The 27,462-nt window shown below is 41.6% G+C and overlaps 1 protein-coding gene across 1 annotated transcript; it reads left to right on the top strand.

The window, feature by feature from the left end:
* The first annotated feature begins 265 nt into the window (after window positions 1–265).
* LIPK (lipase family member K) lies at window positions 266–24,135 on the top strand. The gene is made up of 9 exons (XM_006732611.3): window positions 266–378; window positions 3,037–3,151; window positions 5,752–5,950; window positions 7,267–7,376; window positions 8,543–8,679; window positions 15,180–15,326; window positions 17,165–17,236; window positions 19,622–19,693; window positions 23,283–24,135. Exons 1-9 carry the CDS (start codon window positions 274–276, stop codon window positions 23,520–23,522), a joined length of 1,197 nt encoding a protein of 398 aa, XP_006732674.1. The 5' UTR covers window positions 266–273; the 3' UTR covers window positions 23,523–24,135.
* The last annotated feature ends 3,327 nt before the right edge of the window (window positions 24,136–27,462 follow it).

The following is a 27,462-nucleotide window of genomic DNA, read 5'->3' as shown; positions in this document are numbered from 1 at the left end:
CTAGTGGAGACTTATTTGAGGTTTATGCTTTCTTTCTTCTTTCCTTCCTCCTTCCTTCCTTTCTTCTTTCTTTTCTTACTAAAAATTCATAATTTCAGATTTTTCATGGAATGAGTTTTGAATATTAAGTTTATTGCTTGCTAAAGCACAACCTAGAAGCAGGTTTCTACTCTCTCTTACAGTCATATTATAGAAGGATTACACCAAAGTTCACTTGTAGAATTCTCTTTGATGACAAATATATTAATATTTCCTTTCCCAGGCAGACCCCAAATGTGGCAGCTTTTAGCAGCAGCATACTGGATGCTTCTTCTTGGACCTATATATGGTTATCACAAGAGAAGAAGTGTCACAAATCCTGAAGCTAATATGAATATTGTAAGTCCTTCATTAAGAAAAAACATTAAGGGGCGCCTGGGTGGCTCAGTCATTAAGCGTCTGCCTTCAGCTCAGGTCATGATCCCAGGGTCCTGGGATCGAGCCCCACATCGGGCTCACTGCTCAGCGGGAAGCCTGCTTCTCCCTCTCCCACTCCCCCTGCTTGTGTTCCTGCTGTTGCTGTCTCTCTCTGTCAAATAAAAAAATAAAATCTTAAAAAAAAGAAACATTAATATAAGGAATTATTAATTTATCATCATTTTTTTGAATTTTATTATGTTATGTTAGTCACCATACAATACATCATTAGTTTTTGATGTGGTGATCCATTGTTTTTGTGTAACACCCAGTGCTCCATGCAGTATGTGTCCTCCTTAATACCCATCATGGGGCTAACCAATCCCCCCTCCCCCTTCCCCTCTAAAACTCTGTTTGTTTCTCAGAGTCCATAGTCTCTCATGGTTTTAGATCTAATTGGTCTGCTTGTCTACAACCAGTTCTACATTGACTAAATCTGTGTTCACTCCCCTATTCCCTGGCATGGCTAACCAGGAGCTGGAAGTTGCTAATCTAAACTTTGAAAGACTTGAGCCAAGGTGGGACAGTAATATTCCCTTTCCTGGTGATTTGAGCTACCATCTGATGGTGGTTTCCTGAAGAAAAGTTTCATGAGTTCATACTGATGACCTCTACAGAGTATCCTTGCATTCTCCATAAGGCTTTTTATAGAACAGTTTCTTTAATTTGTGAGCTGTATCAGTGTTTTTCTTAGTTTAATAAGCCAGACATGGTTTCTGTTGTTTGCAACTGAAAGTATCTTAACATGCAGAAATTTGTATCAGAAGTAGAAAGGAATAGAGTGGAATGGAATAGAGCTAGTCAAAAAGAAAGAGAGAAAGAGAGAGAAAGGAAGAAAGGAAGAAAGAAAGAAAAGAAAGAAAGAAAGAAAGAAAAGAAAGAAAGAAAGAAAGGAAAGAAAGAAAGAAAGAAAGAAAAAAAGAAAGAAAGAAAGAAAGAAAGGAAGGAAGGAAAGAAAGAAAGAAAGAAAGAAAGAAAGAAAGAAAGAAAGAAAGAAAGAAAGAAAGAAAGAAAGAAAGAAAGAAAGAAAAAGAGAGGCAAATGACCAATTTCCACCATAGGCTTCATTCCAGTGGGATACTCCATACTCTTGCATAAATGGTACACCACTGATGTCCTCACCCAGGTCAAGGCTGTGCTAGAACTTTAAGAAGAATGTAACTGTCACAGTTTCTAATGCGTGTCTCCTATTGTTCCTGTCTCCACAGTAAGCAGCAGGTACCCCTAACCTCCTACACTGCTGAACTCACAGTCCGTGACTCTATGTCTCCATATCAAAATTTCCCTCTTTCTCTCATATTCACACACATTCTCTTCCTTTCTGGTCTGGATGCTTTTTGGTTCTTAATTATTTTATAAAGAGGCTAAGAATAATAAACATTTACAGAGCACTTATTTTGTGCCAAGCATTGATCTAGTTATTTTATGTATAGTCCTCAGAACAAATCTGTGAAGAGATACTAATATAATTTTTATTTTACAGTTGAGGGACAAAACGGTTAAATAACTTGCCCCAAGTTGTACAGCTAAGAAGAGAAAGAGCTAGATTTCGATGCCATACAATTTGTCTCTAGAATCTAGGCTCATAACCACCGCTTTAAATAACCCCATCATATATGCACACCTCTCGAGCACCTTGCATGGGCACATGCATAATCCTGTGGTAAAGGCATGCACTTTGGAGCTAAACTTCCTTAGGCCTTAATTTATCTTTCTCTCTTCCTAGTGTACAATCTCAGATAGATTATTCATCTCTCTGGAACTCGGTTTTCTCAGCCATGAATGGGTATGATCCCATCTCAAAGGCTTGTTGTAAGGATTAATAAAGCAGAACATATACACCATGCTCTATGCAGATGACCAGTAAACAGTACTTGCTCTCTTGCCTGTATATCTGTGCAGGAGGTATTTTTCATTTGGGTTCAGACTCTCTTCTTTACATCTTCTTTACCCTCTGCCCAAGAAACTGACCTGTAAGAACTAGGTCAACAAGGTCCCTTGACTTTGGCTTTCAGTTCAGTTCAGCCCATTGAAATCTTGAGCAGGAGATCAGAAGGAGGGACAAGGGTAAGGTCAGATGATTTGTTGTCCTGGTTCCCTCCACGTGGTCACCTTAGATGGGCTGTCTGCTTCCTCTCCATGTGGTCCTTTCTTCCTACGTCATTGTGGGCCTGGGGACCACTCTCTCCCACCTCCCTTCAGGGTTGGCTGGCAATAGCTCACTTGTTACTAGCCACGGGGGCCTACACAATCCCCCATGGCTTCCCTCATTAGCTAACCATACACATTTGTTTTCAAACATTTTGTGAGTGAACCCGGGTGCATTAGTAATTCTCATTGTAACTCTCAATCCAGGCCAGGCAGACGGGGATATAAGGTCAACCTCCCTCGCCTTCCAATGCCTCTGCATGCAACCTTCTTCTAAAACCCTCCTCAAGGGATCCTGAGTTTCCTGCTGCATCCTGTCCCAGTACTTAGTTCAACAGTAGCTTGTGTAACTCAAAGGACTATGTTGCAATGTAGGTATAAAAATCGAGAGCTGACATCATGGACATGTCTGTTTTCCTCTCCTCCTTCCAGAGCCAGATTATTTCCTACTGGGGTTACCCTTGTGAAGAGTATGACGTCGTGACCAAAGATGGTTATGTCCTCGGAATTTACCGGATTCCTTCTGGAAGAGGATGTCCCAGAGCAAGTAGGATTTAGGTTGTTATGGAAGGAAGACTGCCTCCAGGAGTCCTAGAGGAGCTGGGCAGCTTTTGGTCTGAAATAGGAAACTCATCACCTCCACCAGTCCGGCTCCATTTCGCTTGTAGAATCCTCTGGGGTTTTTCAAGCATTTAGATACACAGTTGGCTCAAACAACATGGGAGTTAGGGACACCACTACCCCCCACCACAAGCAGCTGAAAACTCACATATAACTTTTGACTCCCCTAAAACATAACTACTAATAGCCTACTGTTGACTGGAAGCCTTGTCAGTAACATAAACAGCCAATTGACACATATTTTGTATTATGTTATATGCATCATATACTGTATTCTTACAGGGAAGCAGGGTAGAGAAAAGAAAATGTTAAGAAAATCATAAGGAATAGAAAGTACATTTATATGACTGTACTGTATTTATCAAAGAACTCCACAGATAAGTGGACCCATGTTGTTCAAAAGTCAACTGTACACTCCTTATTTAGTCTTTTCTTCCTCCATGACTTTGTCCTTCCAAAAATAACATGAAATAAAACTTAGTCTTGTTCTGGAGATACTCTCTTCAGGCTTAACAACCAGACCCCTAGAAGTCATCTTGACGCTTTCTTGTCCATCACTTCCTATATGCAGCCAGTCACCAAGATCTATCAATTTTGCCTCCAAATTTCTCTCTCATCTGAAAACTTCTCTCTGCTTCAATATTCCTCAAGTCTAGGTTTGGACATGATCATCACCTTTTGCTTCAGCTATTCCGACAGCTTTCCAACTTACTTCATTTGTAATTAGTTCTCTTCTTAAGTCATTGGGACTTCATGTTTTAAGTAAATCTGACCCGATTTTAAAAAAGATTTTATTTTATTTGTTTATTTGAAAGGCAGAGAGAGAGAGAGCGATCACTAGCAGGGAGGAAGGGTAGAGGGAGAAGCAGACTCCCCGCTGAGCAGGGAGCCCAACATGGGGCTCGATCCCAGGACCCTGAGATCATGACCCGAGCTGAAGGCAGATGCTTAACCAACTGAGCCACCCAGGCGCCCTAAATTGGACCCAATTATTGCTATACTTAAACTGAATTAATGAGCCATTCCTAGCTCCCTACAATACAGATTGATCTCTGTAGAGTAAGGGGGAATCCACCTGGCAAGAACTGTTTGCTTTCTTCTCTCAAATCTTAGCTCCTTTGATACTTTAGAGTCTTGTATAACGAAACTTGCCAGTCTCAGAATGGTTAATCATATAAAGAGAAAAATCTAGATTCTAGATAACCCCATTACAATAGTCATGAGAACTTTGTCTGCCCAAACTTTTATTTCAGTTCTGCCAGCTAGCTGCCAAAATGTGTGAGCTGGACAGCTGACTCTACAATGAGAAGCTGCTGGGGGCTCAGATCCGAGGGGCCTATGCTCTTAGGCAATAATTTAGCAGAATTAGTAACACCTCTTCTTTCCGTTTCCTCCAAAGGTAGACTGAATGAACATAGACTTTAGTTTCTTGCGTCTGGGTGACCAAAGGCTCTCTGGGACCCCAGTGTAACCACCCGATCTCTGGGAGCTGGTCTAGCCCCAGAGGGAGCTGAGGGGGTCCCGGGTACCAGCACAGTAACAAACCTTTTGTAAAAGACAGGAACATTGTTGTTGCTTTTCTCTCTTGTCTGTGTCTCAATGCCACTTCCCTGCCTTCTTCTTCGTCAAGTTGTCCCAATTCCACATCGTGAACAGGAATTTTCTATCAGATTAACAATTTTACGTTGCATAACATTTCACTGAACATCTTGCATTTTGCTGTTTTGCTTTCTGACAATGTGAATGAAACTATGTGGCGTGTGTAAAATCGAGCCTAGTGCCTGGCACTCAGTCAGTATTCACAAATGGCATTTTTAATGTTTCTATTACTATTTCGAGAAAAATTTAGTTTGGTAATCAGATGCTTCATGAGACATCAAATGTTATTGATATGAATAATAATAATAGAGAAATGATTCATTATGCCGGACTGTCTTGTATGTATTTTTTAAAGATTTATTTATTTATTTTAGAGAGAGAGCAAGAGAGAGTAAGATGGGGGGCAGAGGAAGAGAGAGAATCCTGAAGCAGACTCCCCGCTGATCGCGGAGCCCAACACAGGGCTTGATCCCAGGACCTTGAGATCATGACCTGAGCCAAAGGCAGCCGCTTAACCGACTGAGCCACCCAGGCGCCCCTATGTATTTTAATTCTAATTTAATTCTTATGACTACACTATGAGATAGCATTTGTTAATTACTGCCCATTATACAGTTAAGTTAATTGAGGCACAAGGGGTTAATGTGTAGCAGAATAGACTTTGAGCAAGAACAACCTGACTCCAGTACCTACAGAACAATGTAAAACATTATATATAATCCAAATTTTACAGAGACAAAAACAAGACAGGAGAAGACAAATAACTTGCCCAAGTAAGCAGTTCATAAAGGACTCGAACCCAGATTTGCCTGGCACCAAATGTCATCCCTTCCCCTCTGTTCTACTAGAGGAAGTCAGGAAAGAGAATTTTTCTCCAGACACTGAGGGCGTTCAGACATGAGATTCTTGTTGCCCATGTGTTTTCAGCTCCGAGGCCTGTTGTGTATTTGCAACATGGCTTAATTGCATCCGCCACTAACTGGATCTGCAACCTCCCGAACAACAGCTTGGCTTTCCTTCTGGCAGATATCGGTTATGACGTTTGGATGGGCAACAGCCGGGGCAACACCTGGTCCAGAAAACACTTGAAATTCTCACCTAAATCTCGAGAATACTGGGCCTTCAGGTAAGGAGCTACATACTAATAAATAAAGTATGTACCTTGTTCATGGACATGGATACCCTTGGATTTCCCTCTTTCTGTGCACACACAACCCAGTGGAATCCACGAGAAGGAAACAAACACTTCTTCCTCTACCCGGGCTTTCTTCACAGGCCCTGAAGAAATGCCCTTATTCATTGCATTGCTGTTTGTTTAAAAAACCCCGCTCACTGGTGTGTGTGTGTGTGCGCGCGCGCAAAGTGTATATGCAAAAAAAAAAAAAAAAATCAAAATGCAAAGATCATCTTTAGAAAGGTTAATTCCAGGACTATCACTTTGCCACTGTGGACCCCAAAGGAAGTTTACCTGGGGTGCTTGCTAAAGAGGAAAACCGAAACTGATCGAGAAATGGGACCGGAAACAAGGCTCTGGGTGAAAATTTTGAGAACCAGACATTCATGATAAGCCAAGAGTGAGCCCCAGGTGAGTTTGCACAGCTGGCCCCTCCAATGTTTATTCACTGAGGAGTGAATGAACCATCCATCGGCTGGCGGGGCTGAGACCTGGTCCCAGAGTCAGGTCCTGGGGAAATAAAGAGAAAGCCTGAGTACAGAATGAGCCAAGAGCAGAGTCACCAGCAGCAGCACCCTGGGGCATGGTCTGCTCTAGAAGCCATGCCGTCTTCGTCCCAGGGGGACCCCCCCCACCCTGGTACAGACTCTAAGAAGCATGCCCTGCAGGTCACTAAAGCTGTTTGTTCCTTTCTTCATTGCCGCCTTATTCCTCGAAGCCATTTGGTATTTCCTCATTCCACACCCCAATGCCCCCGTGTCATGGCATGATTACAGGTAACGTGATGATTCCCTAGGTGAGTGTTTTCCCAACTACACATAGGAAAAGAAGCACCTGAGGTGACTGATAAATACGCAGATCACCCAGCCTCTTCCCCAGAAGTTCTGATTCAGTCTGTCTGGGCTGACCCCTACAAATCTGTTTGCTTTAGTCTGCTTTTAAAATAAACATTCCAGGTACTGTTCTTTTCAAGGGAGTTTGGTAAATCCGCTGTAGAATTAAGTGAACTATGACTAGCCTTACAGGAAAATCCTCTCTGGGACTTTGCAAAGCAGATTTTTCTGATTCTGGTCTCTTAACCATGTCACTCTTGCCATCAAGGGGACCTCTTCAAAACTTGCAGAGATGCCTAATGTTCTACATTGACTCTAGTCTTAAATTGACAAAAGCTATGTATCTATGTCTGCAATAAATGTGTCTAAACATTGTAGGACTGACATTGAGTTGGGTTTTTTCCCCCCAATTTTTTTGTTCTTTCTCTTTGGCAGCATGGATGAGATGGCTAACTATGACCTTCCGGCCACAATCAATTTTATCGTAAAGAAAACTGGACAAGAGCGACTCTACTATGTGGGCCACTCCCAAGGCACCACCATTGGTGTGTTTGGGGCAGGTGGGATCTGAGAGTGTCAGAGAACCTTCCATATTCATGAAAGGGGTCAGAACTTCTTCCCCCTGTGCAGTCTCTAGCTTGAGGACTTGACCTGGGAAACCATTTCCTCTGACTGGTTTCTGAAGAGTAAACAAAATGAGGAGGACACCAGGGATTTGTGCCGCTCCAGGACTGAATTTGGAGATTGATAGATAAGCCTGAGGGATAGGGACTTACTCCTGTGTGTACACCACACACAGTTACCAGACACTGGTTTAGACCCTGGGAAGGCCGAGATAAGAATGATATGGGTCTTTCCCTTAAAGAGCTTTCAGTCGAATGAGGACACCAAAAAGAAAGCAGAGAATTACAAGCTGTGGACATCATATGCCACAATTACTGTTTCTTTTAGTTCCTGGAAGCACTGGGATAGGCTAGAGTAGATGGTGCCTTGTTGACAATGCCCTGAGGCACTTCACCCCCTTCCCTGCTCCCCATGTAGCTAGACAGCTCAACAATATCAACAGCATCTCCACCAGGCTCTTTTCTACATCTGAATTCTAATCAGGTTTCTGGTGTAAAGTAGGTCTTCAGATGCTATGCATCTTACATACCATCTCTCATTGTAATCTACAAACATTTGAGACCATTATCATCCATGTTTTACAAATGGCTGAATTTGGAAATCCTTTCCAATAGTGAGAATGCCAAAGAATACCTTCAGTTTTATATATATATATGTAATTTAACCTTCAAAAGAATCATCCTGTGAGGATTCTATTTTCCACATTGACAGCTTGAGAAAACCAAGACTTCCCACAGCTAGTGAATGAGAAGCCAAAATTATAGCCCAGTGTTGTATGATACTAGAGAGTATGGTCAAGGTAGAATGGCCCTTGGAGTTTACCTGGACATGCCCCACAATGGATGTTTGAACCCTTTCTGCAACACTATGAAGAGACATAAATTCTCCAGGGAAAAAAAAAGTCACTGCATTTTGAATTAGCCAATTGCTTCCTTGAGAAGTTTAGGAAATTCTTCCCTACCAGTGGTACTTATTCTGAGCTGTTTTTGTAGTTGCTGTTGTTGTTTTTAATATGCCTACTTTTGCTACCATTTATTATGAATGAAGAATTGTTTTAAATCTATAAACTAGTGTTCTTCCCTTTCAGCCTTCATAGCATTCTCTAAAAATCCAGAGCTGGCTAAAAGGATTAAGATATTTTTTGCATTGGCTCCAGTCATCACGGTGAAATACACCCAAAGTCCTATGAAAAAATTCACAATTCTTTCCAGAGAAGTAGTCAAGGTATGTGACTCCTCCAAGTTTAAATCTGTAGTAACTAAAACTAGCTCTATTTTCACTGATTTCAAGAGAAGAGAACCTTAGACAAAATGGCATTTTACAAGCTTCTGAGACTATAACAGATGTAAGATGTCCATGTAGATCTACTGATAATGTAATTTTACCAACAGGGTTCAGGGAGCTCACTCCAATACCATTCTACCCTATTGTCTAAATGTCTATCAGGGGCTTCTATCCCATGTCATTCCTCACTCACAGATAAAGCAAATGTTGAGGTGATTAATTGATTTGTTTAATCTAGTAGGTTAAATTTCTCTCTAGTGACCCTTGCTTTTTCAGGAGCAATATGGAGGAGGAGTTAAGATCACAGCATGGCGCCAGATGGCATGGGGTTGGATCCTAGCTAGCTGGGTAAATTTATCAAGACCTTAAATCTTTTGTGAATCATTTTCTTCACCCATAAAGAGGGAATGTTAATAGTTCCTACTCCTAGGACTGCTGTGAGGATTGAGTTCAGACTTGTGAATCCCTTAGAACCAGGTCTTGCACATTATAAGCCTTCAATTAATGTCACCTACTCATTGCTGTCATGATTTGCTTAGAACATACTTTCCCCATCACTAAAAGTCCAACCTTTTTTTTTTTAAGATTTATTTATTTTAGAGAGAGAGAAAGAGAGTGAACATGAGCAGGAGGGGCAGAGGGAGAGAGAATCTGAAGCAGACTCCCCACTGAACTCGGAACCTGATGTGGGGGCTCAATCTCACAACCCTGAGACCACCTGAGCAGAAAGCAAGAGTCGGATCCTTAACCAACTGCACCACCCAGGCACCCCACTAAAAGTCCAACCTTACTCAATGGTCCACACTTCTTAGACTCTCAGTCTGTCAACTTCTCAAAATCTGGACAATATCCTAAACTCCAGATTCTCTCTGTGTGCTAACAGCTAACTAATCTGATCAGTTACTCAGTTGAAGTGAATTGGTCCATGAACTTTAGTGTGTTTTCCTCTTATGGTTTGATATGGGCTTCTCCTATTGCAGACTAAAAGTGATCATTGCATTCAGTGATTTCGATTAAAGCAGATGAAAGGAAGACCATTTTTACAGAAGCCAGGGATTCTGGCTTGTGAGAAATAAGTACATTAGCCCATGGTGATTCAATTCCATACCTATACAACCCAGAAAGACACAAATAAATAAAAAGATACCGTGTCCACAGATTGGAAAGACTAATATCACTAATGTGTCCGTACAACCCAGAGTGAACTGCAGATTCGGTGCTATCCCTATCAAAATTCCAATGGCAATTTTCACAGAAATAGAAAAAACTATCCTAAAATTTGTGCAGAAACAGAAAGACCCCAAATAGCCCAACCAATCTTGTGAAAGCAGGGCAAAAGTGGAGGCATCACACTTCCCAATTTCAAAGTCTATTACAAAGCTATAGTAATCAAAACAGTATCGTACTAGCATAAAAACAGGTGCATAGACCAGTGGGATAAAATAGGGAGCAAGAAATAAGCCCACACTGTGGTCAACTAATCTTTGACAAGGGTGCTATAAACACATAATGGCGAAAAGACAATCTCTTCAATACATGGTGTTAGGATAACTGGACAGCCACATGCAGAAGAATTAGGAACACCTGTTGGCTCAGTCAGTTGGGTGTCTGCCTTCGACTCAGGTCATGATCCCAGGGTCCTGGGATCGAACCCCACATCGGGATCCCTGCTCAGTGGGGAGCCTGCTTCTCCCTCTGCCTGTCGCTCTGCCTGTTTGTGCTCTCTCTCTCTCTGTCAAATAAATAAACAAAATCTTAAAAAAAAAAAGAATTAAACTAAACCCCTATGTTACACCACTCACAAAAATTAACTCAAAGTGGATTAAAGACTTACACAGAAGATCTGAAACCATAAAACTGCTAGAAGAAAACATAGGGAAAAGGCTCCTTGACATTGGTCTTGCCACTGATTTTTCTGGATAAAACACCAAAAATACAGTCAATAAAAGCAAAAATCAGCAAATGGGACTAACTAAAAAGCTTCAGCACAGCAAAGGTAGCAATCAATATATTGAAAATGCAGCCTACAGAATGGGAGAAAATATTTGCCAACCAAGTATCTGATAAGGGGTTAATAAACAAAATATACAAAACGCTCATATAATTCAATAGCCAAAAAGCAAGTAATCCAATTAAAAATGGGCAAAGGATAAGAACGCACATTTTTCCAAAGAAGACATGAAAATGGCCAATAGATACATGGAAAGATGCTCAACATCACTCATCATCAGGGAAATGCAAACCAAAACCACAGTGGGGTATTGCCTCACACTCATTAGATGGCTATTATCAAAAAGACAAGAAATGAATGTTGGCGAGGATGTTGAGAAAAGTGAACCCTTATACACTATTGGTGGAAATGTAAAAAAACAGTATAGACAAATTAAAATGGGAAAAATTTAAAGAACATAAAAAAGTCAAAAGAAAATAAGGAAATGCAGTCATTTGCAACCTAGATGAAACTAGGGGGCATAATGCTAAATGAAATAAGCCAGACAGGAAAGACAGATACTGTACTGAGTCACTTATAGGGAGCATCTAATATTAAAAAACCAATTTCATAGAAAAGGGGAATAGAATGGTGGTTAGTAGGGGCTGGAGGAGGAGGAAATGGAGAGATGTAGGTCAAAGTATACAAACTTCCACTTATAATGTCTTTTAATGTCATTATTTAATGTCATTTATAATGTCATTAAATGTCATTTAATGTCTTCTGGTATCAATTATTCCTCAATAAAGTTGAAAATGAATGAATGAGTAAAAAAAATGGGTAAGATCTGTCAAGTTGTTTTGGAGATTCATTGAGATGATATATGTTTAAGCATTATACCTGGCCTATAGCAGGTGTTCAGTAAGTATTGTCTAGTATTATTAATTGGGTTTATTTTATTTTTTTTTAAAGATTTTATTTATCTATTCATGAGAGACAGAGAAAGAGGCAGAGGGAGAAGCAGGCTCCCAAGGAGCAGAGAGCCCGATGCGGGACTCGATCCCAGGACTCTGGGATCATGACCTGAGCCGAAGGCAGACGCTTAACCATCTGAGCCACCCAGGCGCCCCTAATTGGGTTTATTTTAGATTCAACCTCAGCACTTGGTGCTTCAGATCTCCTGTTTACCAATTGCTTATCCTCTCCACCTCTCCCATCCCTTGTTTTGCCCCTGGGCATTTATGTGTTCTTACCCTTCTATCTTTTTTCTGACCTACAGCTTGCTTTGACCCTTTGCTCTTTATGTGTTTTCTATAATAGTAAGGGTTGTTAGTATTGTCTTCATTTCTTTCTTTCTTTCTTTCTTTCTTCTTTCTTTCTTTCTTTCTTTCTTTCTTTCTTTCTTTCTTTCTTTCTTTCTTTCTTTCTTTCTCTTGGGGTATGGGGAGGAGCAGAAGGAGAGAGAGAATCCCAAGCAGGGTCCATGCTCAGCGCAGAGCCAGAGGTGGGCCTTGATTTCACGACCCAGGGATCATGACCTAAGCCAAAATCAAGAGTTGGACACTTAACCGCCTGAGCAACCTGGCGCCCTGTCTTCATATCTTAAAAGAAGAACCTGAGGCTCAAAGAGGCTAAGCACCCTGTCCCGAATGACCCAGCGAATGGGTGGTGGAACCAGAATTTGAACCCAGATCTGAGCAGGCCATCTATGGTCAATGTTCTTTCTTCTATGTAATTATTTACCCTCCTTTCCAATGCCAAACTGAAAAAGTCAGCTCTGGATCCTTATGCAGCTGTGTACACAGAGCCCAGCTCAGCAGTCCATTGAGAGCTGCATCCAGCCCATGTTCTGCTTGGCAAACCATGAGACCTGGCACGGGGCCAGGTACCCAGAAGAAGGGATAGCTTCTTAAATTAGAGCTAATGCAAGACTGCTATACTGTTATGTGACAAGCACACCCCCTCCAGAACCAACTTGGAATTACAGTCTATGAGTCATGTTGACCACACTGTAGGAATGGGTGTTCTATGGCTGGCTGGCCTGCACTACTATCCTCTCTTTTTAGGTTAGGGTGAAGGAGCAATTATCTGTGCCTGGGTAAATATAATGGTAGTTTTGTTGCATTGCTCATGTGTGGGGGTAGAGGTAATGTGAAGTCAGAGACCGCAATGCTACTTCATCCTGTATTTGGAAACACCAGCAGTCAGAATAAAGAACAAGGGCCCTTTATGGCAGATATAACCTCTTTCTTCACATCATATTTTGATGGCTGGTCACATCTATGAACTGGCACTTCCTTTTCACATGGATTTTCTGCCAAGTGTGGATGATGAAGATATTGGTAATGAGAAACAAAAATGTTTGCTGATTAAAACCAGACCCTGCTTTCTACTCTGATTACTTATTCATGTGCTAATCTATTTAGATTATTACACTTGAGAACATAGAAGAGATGCAAACATTCTGTAATTTTATTTTATTTAAAGATTTTATTTATTTATTTGACAGAGAGAGATAGAGAGAGTGGGAACACAAGCAGGGGGAGTGGGAGAGGGAGAAGCAGACTTCCCGCTGAGCAAGGAGCCCGGTACGGGACTTGATCCGAGGACCCTGGGATCATGACCTGAGCCGAAGGCAGACGCTTAACGACTGAGCCACCCAGGCTCCCTGCAAACATTCTATTAAAAGGTAAGTTCAGGGGCGCCTGGCTAGCTCAGTCAGAAGAGCATGAGACTCTTGATCTCCGAGTTGTGAGTTTGAGCCCCATGTTGGGTGTAGAGGTTACTTAAAAATAAAATTTTTAGGGCTCCTGGGTGGCTCAGTCGATTAAGTGTCCGACCCTTGATTTTAGCTCAGGTCATGATCTCAGGGTTGTGAGATGAAGCCCCACATGTGGCTCCACACTGGGCATGGAGTCTGCTAAAGATTCTCTCTCTCTCTCTCTTTCTCCCTCTCCCTTTCCCCGCTACCACTCATACACATGCTCTCTCTCCCTCTCAAAAAAGAAAAAAAAAATTAAGTTTTAAAAATTAAAAAAATGTTTTTTAATTAAAAAAATTTTTTTTTAAATCTTTCAAGTGTCCCAGTGATTGTGACAAAATGAATGAGAGGCCAGAATGAATTAGATAATGTCTGCCATGATTAATTACTGCTTTCTAGACCTAAAGAGGTTGATTTGAACTATTTTAACACATTGTAGTCTCTCTTTCTTTCTCCTTCCCTCTCTTTGGCAGGAAGGGGTATATGAAGTCACAGTATATCATAGATAACCTTAATATTCCATGGGATACCAAATTCCATTAAATGAAGATGACCTTTGACCATATAAAGTAACCACTTTTCAAACTCAGAATTCAACCAACTATACCCAGTAGGAATTTACTGGTTCGAGTTTACCAAAGATACTGTGAGATCTCGTCATGCACTAGTGCAATAAAAATAAATGCTAGTAGTTATTGTTCTTTGGTTGTAATTGGTAGTTAAAAAAGGCTTCCAGGAGAAAGAGAAGCCAGTTTTTATTACTGTAAATAGAATTTCCAAAAGGTTTAAGAATTAAAAAATATCTTTACAGGGGCTCCTGGGTGGCTCAGTTCGTTAAGTGTCTGACTTCAGCTCAGGTCATGATCTCAGGGTCCTGGGATGGAGCTACCAGGCTCTGCGCTCAACAGGGAGTCTGCTTGTCTCTCTCCCTCTCCCTCTGCCCCTCCTGCCGCTCATGCTTTCTCTCTCTCTTTCTCTCAAATAAATACCTAAAATCTTTTTTAAAACACTTTCATCTTTGTATCTAATTTAAGATTATAAAGCTAGTTATTGTGAAACAGACAAAATTCATCTTCTATGCACAGGAATGAGATATGAATTTGTGTCCTAATTTGAAGGGATTCCTAAAGTTCAGAAAGTAAATTCAACTCACTGGCAACATTGCCTGAAATTCCACTAGTAGAGATTGATTTTGCGGGGGTTAAGCTTTTGCTTCTGGAAGAGTTTGCTAGAATATTCTGGAATGATCATTCACTAATTATAATAGTAGTTATTGTTTGGGGAATGTTAACTAGATTCTAGAAACAGTAGTAGGCTCCTTTTAAACATGACCTATTATCTTTACACAGTCTTACATACTGCATATTAATTTTCCATTTCATTATCCATTTCCAGATAATAGAAATGAAATACTTTCTTAAGGTATAAGAGACAGAATCCAGAATTGAGCCAAAGTATCCCTGACTCCAAAGACTTACCAATTTCCTACAGGGGCTAGTTTTTCAGGGCATGTTCCAAAAACACGGCAAGTAGAGGATCTTGGGAAAAGGCATCAAGAGGAGAGTTGGGAAGACCAACAAGGTGGGTTGGGAGAACCAAAAACAAAATTTAACAGGCCTCTCTGTTTCACTGAAGACTAGCATAGAGCAGATACCACTGCTGTCCAGCCCTTGTCTGAGTTATCACTCACTTTCCACTTTTGGCATCCATATCCATGAAATTTGATGGTATCTTACATTGATCTTGCAGGCTTTATTTGGTGACAAGATGTTCTACCCTCATACATTTTTTGACCAATTCATTGCCACCAAGGTGTGCAACCAGAAGCTATTTCGTCATATTTGCAGCAACTTCTTATTTACTTTGAGTGGATTTGATCCCCAAAACTTAAACATGGTATGTGTAAGTAGTCGGAGCCAAGAAAAGAATTGTTTTGTTGCACAGAGGTGAGGAGAGTTTGTACTGAATCACGTGGAAACCACGTCTCAAGGGCTTTTTATTTATTTATTTATTTTTTGGTCTCCTGAATTGAAGTTACATGTTGGTGGTTTCCAGCCAAAGCTGGGGAGTCCACCTGCTTTAGTAGGAGGATCTGCGAAGAAGGCTTGGCCATTGAACATTCTCACCAACTCTTGCTGTTGGCCAAAGTGCCGCCATTGAAAAATCCTTCACTTACACTAAGACAATGATTTTGAAATTTATCTTGCTGTGCCTAAACCTTATTTCAGACCTACTAAAGTAGAATCTCAGGGAGTAAGCTCAGGCATCTGTATTTTTTAAACCAGTTTTCCACTTTCATAGGTGATTTGGAAATCGTCATTTTGTGAACCACTTACTTCTTTAATCCAAAGGGACTAAGGGATGGCTTTCCAATGATAGGTATTGATTCACTGTTCAAGGGACACCGAGAGGGATAAGCTGGGATTCCTGGTGAGTCCTCTCCAACTGAAATCCTTTTCTTCCTCGGTCACCACTAGCTGACCTAAAGAGTCGGAGAGGGAGGAGGGGAAGCTACTGTTTACTTCCCCTGCCAGAGAGGGGGTATCTTCGAAACCACAGGCAGGACTAAGCTGAAAATGGTCTTCGACTATCTCACAGACTTCTGCCCAGAGTCTAGTCTCCCTCTGTTAGTGGAAGGTACTGATTAACACTTTTCTTGCTTTCAAGCAAGATTTCTAAAAGGCCGTTTATGGAAAGCATGCCCTAGTCACTGGCTTTTCACATTCCTTCTCTACATTGTTCTCAGTTTACAGAAGGGAACTGTACTTGCCCATCACTTTGATGGAAGCATATCATGGAGGCAGAGCTAAGTAAGAAGACCTTTAAGCACACACAATAAAGATCATCTCAAAAGCACCCTCTCGACATGGACCAAGAGTTTGCTAAAGAAAGACTTCACAAAATGGCCCCCTTGAACATTCACTGAGGGCCTTCATTATACATTTTTACAGTCAGATTGCCCTTTTTTTTCACTGTTGGGGACCATCCTGTGGAATACTGTAGTCTCTACAGGATGTTTATTTTAGTGGAGGATCGGCAGGGATGCACAAGTAGAGTTTGTGGAACTTTGAAGAAATACACATGTCCAGAACTCACCCCTAGAGATTTTGATATCGATTCAGTAGGTTTGGGTAGGTCACGAGGGGTTATGTTTTTTTTTTTTTTTAAAGCTCCGTCTGTTTCTATGCTCACTTTGGTGGAAAAGTATAACTATGTATACTAAAAAAAAAGCAATGGAAAGTATAAAAAAATCAAGTTTTTTTTTTAATCCAGAAAAAATCTAGATGTTAATGGAAGTTACAGTACTGGAAGGATTACGTTCGCCAAACTTTCAGAGAGCCCTGTAGAATATTTACTATGTTGTTAAAATCAGAAAGCAAACATTCAGATCTTTTCTCAATGTCTCATGATAAACAACTCTCTCAGGACGTCCTTTGGGACTTAACGCAGGGTGAGGAAGGGCACTGGGGCTTTTATCCCTTGGGTTAAAAGGGTTCCTGGACCTGTCTGACATGAGGCTGGAGAGAAAAGGTGTGTTAGCACCTTTGACCAGCAGGATGCCCTCTGGACTTTAGGAAGGCTGCACAGGACAGACTAGAGCCAAGGGAGGGGAAAGTTCTTCAAGAGGGTATGGTACAGGTTTATTCCTGAGAGAGAGAGAGAATGCTCACAGTTATCTGTGGGGTGGTCACGTGATTAGCCTCCAGATGAGAAATAATCTCTTTCTTTTGCAGAGTCGCTTGGATGTTTATTTGGCCCAGAGCTCCGCGGGCACGTCTGTTCAGAATATGCTGCACTGGGCCCAGGTAGGAACTTCCTATTTCTGAAATGAGGCACACGCAGGTCCCTGAGACCCCTGAAGAGCGCTTTCACAGAGCCCACCACAGGATGTGCTGGCACGTGCTGCCCTCAGATTGATGCTTCTGGAATCAGCATCAGCTCGCTTTGACTTCCTGTTCTCTCTTCTGTTCATCGTGTCCTCAGTAGCGTCTGCTGTATGGGCCTGCTTCCCACAGATTCTGACTGAGCTCTGATTTTTGGATCCCTCCAAACTGCCTTTTCTAGGGAAAGCTTGTATTTCCTCTTTTGGAAGATTGTCAGTTCTAACGGAACTTTATATACCATGACATGGGCTATTCCAGAAAGATCTGCTCAGCCTCCTATTGGCATGTGGGCCATTTCACAGTATGGAAATCATGCTTTATTCTGAGCAAATTAAATGTTAGAGAAGGACTAAAGTAGATTAATGGTTTCTGGTTTTACCCTCAGTTTAAATTTTTTGTGTGTTCTACTGTATCACTCGATATTCAGCAAGTTCAGAGGTAAGGCACATTCAATTGGTATAGCTTTCTGAGCCAAATATGTATGAACCTGTCTGTGTATAGGGGGAGGGGGGATAGGGAGGAGGAGAAAAAGGTCTTCCCAGAGTTTTAATGTATCTGAGATCCTAGGAATCTGCACTTTAACCTCCACCCTAGTAAATTTGTTCTGTGCTTTAAGGTTGAGAAGCACTGCTGTAGATAGCCTGAAATACTAGTTGAGGATTTCTGAACTCCTTCGAAGAGTTCCACCCCCTAGGAGATAAGCCTTCAGGTTCCTGCAGGAAGAAGGATGTTCAGGACATAGGGCCTCCTCCCAGTGAGGAGACAGATGGAGCCCGTGATGAGCATGGCCTTCATGTTTCAATCTCACGTTTACTGAGCACTTACTATGTGTTCTTGCTACTCATACATGTGATTTCATTCAGTCTCACTGAATTCTGATAACAGTCTTTCCATGGAGGCTTTGAGACCCCCATTCTACAAATGTCCTCACCAGTCCCTTACTCATCTCCCAGCTGACTGCTCTTCAAAAGATCTCTTTCCCTATGACAGAAGGTCCTCTTCAAGACAGAAATAAGTCAGGAGGATGGGGGAAGGAGATGAGATAAAATATGAGGTCATAAGTTATGCAGACAGGTAAGGCAAGGGTGATGATGCTGATGTTGATAGTGGTAATTTTGAGTCTTCTTAGGTGTTACACACTTTATAGGCATTACCCTATTTATTTATTTTACCTTATTGCATTACCCTATTTAATCTCCACAACCCTATGAGGAGAATGGTGTCATTCCCATTTCACAGACGAGAATTAGGGAAGATAAATAACTTGGCATGAATCACAGATGCAATAATCCTTTAAGCCTGGATTCAAACCAGCTCTGTTTGCTGCTAGAACCCGAGGACCTAACAAGTCCACGATACTGCTTCCCATTGTCAAAAACCTGCAAAATTCCAACAGCAGCAGACTACTGCCTCTGTCCTTAGAAATCACAAGGGGAATAATTTTAAACTAAAAATCCGGATTAAATCAACGAGGGTGGAAAAAAAAATCTGAGATTCAAGTTAAGAAAAAAACCTTTGGAAGAGCCTGAGAATCATTTCATGAAGTGCTTGAGGCAAATGTGAACGTTATCTGCCTCCATCTGACATGGGTGGCAAATCACTGAAGAAGGAGCCCTTCGGCATAGAGGCTTATGAATGTTTCCATTCTAATAGCTGAAGCCTAAGCATGAAAATGCAAATATGGGCATGCGTGTTGTCCCCGACACTGAGCCTGTGGCCACAGGACAGATGACATGGGGACAGGCTGCTTGACCACGTAATGGGGGACAGCAACACTGTACCTCAAATAGAAAGCACTGAGGATACTCTGAGTGAACATTCCTCTCAATAGCAACAAAAACATTTAAGAATAAGGAATATGGTCATAATATCCTAGACCACCTGGCAAGAATAACGTACAAAGCTGTTTTTATGTTAAAACAGTCACTTTTCAATGTAGGAGATGTACAGCTGGTGCCTTTTAAAAAAATATTTAAATTCCTGGAGCTAAGATATTCAAGAATCATTCCATCCAGCATCCTTGTGAACATTTCATAAACATTAGAACATTTAAGGACATTGCTGTCTGAGGATCTTCACAGGAGAAGTATGGGGGAGGGGATTAAAAGACTGTCAGTTCTGTGAATTAGTATATCAATATTTATCATTTATATTATCTGGTTTATTCCTCTTTATTGGGTTTTAGCTCTTGTGCCGAAAGAGTGGGATGTGATGTCATCCTCTTTGTATATTTTCTGTTTATTGTCTTTCAATGTATGTTGTTTTCTTATATCATTGTAATGCATTTTTATTTTGATTTTATTATAGGCTGCTAATTCTGGTCTGTTCCAAGCTTTTGACTGGGGAAACCCTGATCAGAACATGATACACTTTCACCAGGTACAAAGATGACAATAATCATCAATAGCACCTGCAAGCGAACTAATAAAGTAGTATCCACTCCCTAAGCACCAACACTATGCCACATATTTTATATCGATCAGATGCTACTTATTGTTTTCTTGCATGTTCCATATCATTACTTTTGATCCTCATAAGGACCTTGCGAGGCAAATATGATTGTCTTCACTTTGCAGAGGCTCAGAGAGGTTACGTAAATTGTCAAAATTATTTAGCTAGTAATGAACCAGAGGAGCCCAGGGGTTCCTGGATTTTATATCCATTCTTCTTCCACTGCTCTTATTCCTTCTCAAAAAAGAGAAACTCTCAGCACTTTGGGACAGTTCTTTGGGATGCCATGTACTATACTCATTTAAAAAAAACAAACAATATATGGATCATTAAAGATAAACCAGACAGAAATATCACTTTTAGGAAAAAATACTGTTATCTGCCGGAGAATGGTGTGTCAAGATATTGCTTGACACAATCTCTGAAAAATTTGGAGCCAAAGTTCTATATTAAATGACGATATGTTGTGTTCTATTTGTTGTTCTTTTTTCCAGTACTTATAAGGAAATCCGTACATGGTTTTGGCTGCGTGCTGATAGACCGAGCTCAAATTAAACAAGTAGTCATCAAAGATACATGAGTTTTTCAAGTCAGGGATGTGGAAAAATTTGAATTTTTTTAAAAAGCAAATTTTCAGTGCTACCCTAACTGCAGTAGTGAAAATGCATAATTTTGGCTGGGGTGAAAAATCTGATTTTTCTCCCAAACTGCTATAGTTTTCTCCTGAACTGCTAACCACACACAGACTCACCCACTACGACCAAGTACCATTTACTCTTGTAATTAACCAATTCCTCGTCCTAGCAAGAGTAGATAGTTGCTAAAAGGAAAGTGTCTTGGATGATGAGCTTACCTGTGGGACTCAGGTATCAATTTGGTTGAGAGCTGAGTCACAGGGCTTAGCTTTACCATTGTGCTTGCACATCTTCAGAAGACGGGGTGATTCAAGTTCATTTACAAATCTTTTGCTTGGGACCTTGGGGGAATAATGGAAAACCCCAAACAAACTGAGGCTGAACAACATGCATGTGTAAAAAGCAATCACTTTCGTCACAAGTATAAGTAAGACCCATAAATTAGACAGGCGTGATTATCAATGTAATCACCAATCCTTTATGATTACGAAAGTAAAAAAGAATTTCTTGGCCCAAAGCCAACACGTCTTATTTGCATCCTGAATTTTCATATGCATTTTTGCTTTGCCATCTTCTGGGCCCCCTTTCATCCTTCACAGGGTCCTCATTGCAGAGGGGATCCGCAGGCCCATTCTCTTGCCATAAACCTTGCTTATATGTACTGCTCCCTCTGGGTTGTGCTGTCTCTCTATTCTTTACCTCTCTCCATCTTTGCATCCGAGTATTTGTGCTCTGTATGATCCCGCCAAGAAAACCAGAGTCAGGAAAAGCATGCCTCTTCTTTGCCTTTGGGGCACTGCGCGGGCTCTCCTGAGCCCTTCTGCTCGCATGCACTGCTGGTGGTGAGCGCCCATCTGCACTCACAGGCTTCTCTGCTTTTCTCACTTCCTGTTGTAGCTACACCTTCTCATTGACCACTTGCTCCTAAGCCCAAGGCCACGGTCTCCCAGCAGTATAGGGTACGCAGGATACCCGTAAGATATTTAGTAATGCAAAGACCCAGACACCAACGCATCCAGGGCCAGTGACCTCGGTGATAAGTAACCCAGTGCTCTCTGCCTGAATACCACCCTGTCCGGAGAACTCCTGGTGCACATTCGCCAAGTTGGGGACCTCCCCCGGTGCATTTCCGGTCTAGGAAAGCTCTCCCCAGCAAGGTTACAAGTGCCTAAGGATCTTTTGTCCATATAACCTTTTCTTCCTAATCTTGCTGCCAAAATTAATGATGGTGTATTTTCTTTTTTAAAGATATACTTAGTTGTTTTTAGAAAGAGAGAGAGAGCACGAGCAGGAGGGGCAGAGAGAGGGAGAGAATCTCAAGCAGGCTGTGCTCTGAGCATGGAGCCCGATGCAGGGCCTCAATCTTTTGACCCCAGGATAAGGATCTGAGCTGAAACCAAGAGTTTGACGCTTAACCAAGTGTACCACTCAGGCGCCCCAACGGTGGTGTATTAATCTGCTCACGCTGCCATAAAAAAAAAAAAAATACTGTAGACTGAGTGGCTTAAACAATAGAAATTTATTTCTCATAGTCCTGGAGGCTGGAAGTCCAAGGTCAGGGTGCCAGCAGGTGGGGTTCTGGTGAGGACCCTCTTCCTGGCTTGCCAAGGGCCGCCTTCTGGCCACACGCTCACATAACCTTTCCTCTGTGTTTGTGCTTGGAGACAGATCTCTCTCTTCCCCTTCCTATAAGGCTGCCAGTCCTACTGGGTTAGGACCCAGCCCTTATGACCTCATTTAACCTTAATTCCCTCCTAAGAGCCTTATCTACAAATACAGTCAAAGTAGTGGTTAAGGTCTCCATATACGAATTTTGAGAAAACACAATTCAGTCCACAGACTCTGGTGGCAGTCCATAATCTTCCAGTTGCAGATAGCAGAAGACAACTTTATTTTAGGTTTAAAAAATATATACCGCTTTACTGAGCTAAAAAGTGTGGTGGGAAATTAATAATAAATGGGAACTTAAATACTGTCCTCCGGGCTCTCCTGCTCCTTCAACTCCTCCCTCTCTCTCCTACTTCTGCTTGCGTATGCTCTTTCCCTTCTTAGGCTGTTTTAAATATAGTAGTAAAATGGTGCCTGGATGTACTTAGCTCATAGCGTTCTTTCAACGGCAAACCCAAAGAAAAAGCCAGAATTTTTCTCAATCGCTCTAGCCAAAAGTTCCAGAGAACTCTGGCCTGGTTTTAGCCATGAACTCATCTCTCATCCAGTCATGGAGGCCAGAAGGATGATGGACTGATTGGCCTGGCCTGGTCGTCCTGGCCCGCTGAGGAGCTAGGGCATGGGATTTGTTGGATCCACATGAGAAAGGCTGTATAACCAGAGAGACAGGGCAAGAGATTAATACCACAGCCACTCTTATCTGGGACAGGCTGGCTCCTTCCTAACCTCATATTTCAAATGTTTTCATCCGTTGGTCTCAGTGCTCCCCCAAGAGCCTGCTCAAGTGTCAATAATCCCCCTAGTCGAGATTTCTGCATATGAGGAGAGGTATTTACATTTATCCAATCCATAAATACATCTATTTTGTTGGAAAAGGACATACTCTCCATGCAAGCGCTACTAGAAAGATGGTCCTCATAGAAATAACGGTCCCCTTCCCCTAGGATTCTTTCCTATTTTCCCCCCAAGTGCAAATCAGGAATAAAACAGTTGTGATTTTTTGGTTTGTTTGTTCCCAATTTAAATTATTGCGTGAAAGTGTTTTTAATTACTTTTAACATTTTAGTGTCTATATATCACTAAGTGTATTCTAACTGCACACTTTGAGCATTTGAAGAACTTGCTTCACAATTAATACTGAATGTTACTTCCATAAGGTGGTTTTCTGTAAAAACTGTTGTTTTTTTTTTCTCTATCTCTTTAACTGTAATTAGCTTACACCTCCCTTATACGACGTTACAAAGATGGAGGTGCCAACAGCTGTGTGGAGCGGAGGACATGACCGTGTGGCTGATGTCATGGACGTTGAGAATTTACTCCCTAAAATTACCAGGCTTATTTATTACAAGTTGATTCCACACTACAATCATGTGGATTTTTACCTTGGACAGGATGCACCCCAGGAAATTTACCAAGACCTTATTAGACTGATGGATGAATGTTTGCAAAATTAAATGCGTTTTCCTTTCTCTAAGCAAGTGGATTTTCAAAATAACAACGTGGCAGACAAACCCTAAGGTGATCCCTCCAGTGACCTTCACCTCCTAGTGTCCACGTGTTGGTGCAATCCTCTCTCCTTGATTATGGGAGGGCCCTGAGACTTGCTTCTGGCCAACAGAATTGGCAAAGGTGCCAGACCCTTGGTTAGATCATGTTTATGGCAAAGGTGATGGGACGTCACTTCCTGATTGCATTATATTATATGAGAACTCTATGTAAGTAGACTGGAGAAGGGATTCCCCTTGTTGGCTTGAAGAAGTAACCAATATGTGCCGGAAGCCTACACGGCAAGGAACTGTCTGTGACCTCTAGGATCTACAGGTGGGCTCCAGCTGACAACCAGCAAACAACAGGATTCTCAGTCATACAGCTTCAAGATGAATTACATCTAGATCCTGGATGAGCTTGGAAGCCTGTTATTCCCCAGTGAAGCCTCCAGTTGAGAAAGCAGGCTGGCCACAACTCGTCTGCAGCCCCGGGGGTCCCTGAGCAGAGGAAGTAGCTGGGCCATGTCCAGACTGCTGACCCAAAGCAAGAGTGAGAAAATAAACATATTCTTTTAAACCACCACGTTTGTGGTAATTTCTTATCAACAATAGTAAACTACTATTGATAGTACTAACAAACTATTATTATTATTATTATTTTGTCTCTTTGGTTAAAAGCTTGAGAGACCCTGTTCCTTATTACCTTTATTTCCTTATTTCTCTTGTTTTGATGAACTTCCTTAAACACTTCTTGTTTTGCAGATCTGCTAGCTATCAATTCGCAGTGTTTGTCTGAAAAAGTCTTTGTTTTACCATCATTTAAGGTCAAATTATATTCCATTATATGTATGCATTAGGTAGATCTTCTTTATCCATTCATCTATCAATGGACATTTAGGTGGTTTCCATATCTTGGCCATTGCGAATAACGTCGGGACGAGCTTGGAAGTACGCGTATCTTTTCAAGATGCTAATTTTAATTCTTTTGAATGTATGCCCAGAAGTGTGATTGCTGGATCATGTAGTAGATCTGTTTTTAATTTTTTGAGGAACTTCCATACCATTGTTTACAGCAGCTGCACCATTTTATATTCCCACCAATGGTTCAATTCCTCTGCATCCTCACCAACACTTCTCTTTTGTCTTCTGTTTTATTAATAGTAGTATTGTTGTGGGGCGCCTGGGTGGCTCAGATGGTTAAGCGTCTGCCTTTGGCCCAGGTCATGATCCCAGGGTCCTGGGATCGAGTCCCGCATCGGGCTCCCTGTTAGGCAGGGAGCCTGCTTCTCCCTCTGCCTCTGCCTCTCTCTCTCTCTGACTCTCATGAATAAATAAATAAAACATTAAAAAAATAGTAGTATTGTTGTTATAGCCGTCCCAGCAGGTGCAAGGGAATATCTCATAGTGGCTCTGATTTGCATTTCCCTGATGGTCAGTGATGAATGGAGAAGATACATAGACGAGGCCCCCAGAATCTCCAGCTGGGCTGATCAGTGAAGAAGGTATTTTGCCTTCATTTCTAAAATATTTTTTCTGATAAGAGAATCTTGGACTGATATGCTTCCTATTTTGTTATTCTCACAGGGCTTTTTTTTTTTAAGATTATATTTATTTATTTTAGAGAACGAGAGAGAGAGATAGTGCATGCACACAGATGTGGGGAGGGGCAGACGGAGAGGGAGAGAATCTCAAGCAGACTCTGTGCTGAGCGAGGAGCCTGACTCGGGGCTTTAGCCCAGGACCCTGAGATCATGACTTGAGCTGAACCCATGAGTCAGATGCTTAATGACTGACCCACCCAGGAGGCCCTCTTGTGATGCTTTTAGATGTTGTTCATTACCTCCTGGCATGTAGTTTCTGATAAACATGTGAGTTCTTATATTCCTTCTTTGTATTTACTGTAGATTTTTTTTCTTTGCTCTAAGATTCTCTTTTCACCAATGGGTTTTTCGCAATTTGATTTCATTGAGCCTTGGGGTGGTTTGGTTGTATATTCTGCTTGGAATTCAATGAGCTTCTTGAATCTGTGGACTTACAGTTTTCATCGAATTTATAAAAAAATTTTTATTATTTCTCCAAATATCTTTTTTTTCCCTCCAAACATCTTTTGTACCTTCACATTCCCTGGGTCTCTAATTTATACGTTAGACCACTTGCTATTGACCCACAAGTCACTGAAGCTGTGCATTTTTCCCAGTGTTTTCCCTCTGTGTGTTTCCTTTCCCTTTCTTTCATTTCTTTCTTTCTTTCTCTCTCTTTCTTTTTTTTTATTTTTTCTTTTTCTTTCTTTTTTTTTTTTTTCCTGCAAAAAGCTTGTTCTGTTTCCACTTGTTCCATGGCTTGGGAGAGGGTTCCAGAGCGGCTAACAAGTTGCCTAGTGGCTGCAGGGAGAGGCTCAGGCAGAACCCCGGCACCGGGGGGATGCCAAAGGGACCCCTCAATGGCTGATGGGCTCTGGAGGCTCCTAATTGTGCTTCAGGGTGAGCCTTTTGAAGAGATCCTCACCCAGCCGGCCCCGGGGGCTGCCAACCTATGGCAGTGAGTCAGGTGTATCCATCTTCTTGATGACTTTTACCTCCTCACCTGGGAAATGGTTCTCCAAGAAGTGCCAGCAATGGGGGTCTGTGTGAGCAGAACCCAGGACACGCAGACCCAAAAGAGCCTGGTTCATGTTCTTCTCCAGAACCAGTGGCTTCCCTGGCATCCAGGGTTTGACCCCACTCCCACTGAGCTTTCTTTGGGTTGCCCTACCTTTGCTGTGATCTAGAAAGGATCAGTAGGCAGAGCATTCAGGTTTTCCTAGAGAACCCCTCAAACGTTTCCTTCCTCTCAGTGATCACCCTCCTGTGTGGCCTGATTTCCAATGTCCGAAAACTGTTGCTTATTACTTTGGCTCCAATGGTCTAGTTTTGATAGTAGGTGGTAACTCCAGACCCTGTTGTTGTCTCATGGCTAGAAGCAGAAGTCGAAATCCTTCTTAAAGATTGTATCATTGTGCTAATGCAGAGCTAGTGTGACTCGACATAAAGAAAGTAACTAAAATAAGCGTAACTATTAACAATTTTAAAGTCCCTCTACGTTCTACCTAAAATTGTCTCTTACGAGGCGTATGTTTAAGTGGTGTGCCCAAGGTGTATGAGTTAGTGAGCACACTAGCATTGGAACTGTATTTTCAGAATGCTGAGCCAATATAGTATTTCTACCGCATCAGTTTTTCTCTACAAAAGCTTTATTCTTGGGGCGCCTGGGTGGCTCAGTCCGTGAAGCATCTGCCTTTGGCTCAGGTCATGATCTCCAGGTCCTGGAATAGAGCCCTGCATCCCGGGTCTCGGCTCAGCAGGGAGTCTCCTTCTCCCTCTGCCCCTCCCCCTGCTCGTGCTCTCTCTCTTTCTCTTTCATATAAATAAATAAAATCTTTTTTAAAAAGCTTTATTGCTTCCTCCTTAATATCTTTAATTATGAGTTTTTCCACTGATTCATCTTCCTTATTCCTCCTTCCAAGGGTGTTTTCACCATGAAACACCATTGTACCAGAACTTACCATGACTCTGCTGCTTTTTATTTTCTTCTATGAAGCCCTAACTTCCCTAGCTATATTTCAAAGTTCCCCATAACCTGACTTCACTTGCTTTTCTAGATACATCTGCCTCTGCTTCCCTAATCAGATGCTCATCTTCAAACAAGGTTTATATACCTAAGTCTTCCCACACATCTTCCTCATTCTCCTCGACACGATCTGCCCACGCTGTTTGCCTTAAACTGAATGGAATTTAATTAAAATTAAGTCACAACGTTGTCTTTCCTAATCAGGTTGTATTTTCTTGCCTTTAAGGCTGTCTCTTAAAAATACTCTTTAAATTTATATTCTTAGTAGAAGCCTCAAGGTACATCACTATCACTCTCATCA

The sequence above is a fragment of the Leptonychotes weddellii genome, chromosome 6 (assembly GCF_054177405.1).
Source record: "Leptonychotes weddellii isolate Sample4059 chromosome 6, ASM5417740v2, whole genome shotgun sequence".
NCBI lineage: Eukaryota > Metazoa > Chordata > Mammalia > Carnivora > Phocidae > Leptonychotes > Leptonychotes weddellii.
This window is presented reverse-complemented; position numbering and strand designations above follow the sequence as displayed.

Coding starts and splice junctions, on each gene's coding strand:
- LIPK (XM_006732611.3), top strand. CDS start 274: ATGTGGCAGCTTTTAGCAGCAGCATACTGGATGCTTCTTCTTGGACCT. Junction 379..3,036: donor CTGAAGCTAATATGAATATT/GTAAGTCCTTCA, acceptor TCCTCCTTCCAG/AGCCAGATTATTTCCTACTG. Junction 8,680..15,179: donor TTTCCAGAGAAGTAGTCAAG/GTATGTGACTCC, acceptor TTGATCTTGCAG/GCTTTATTTGGTGACAAGAT.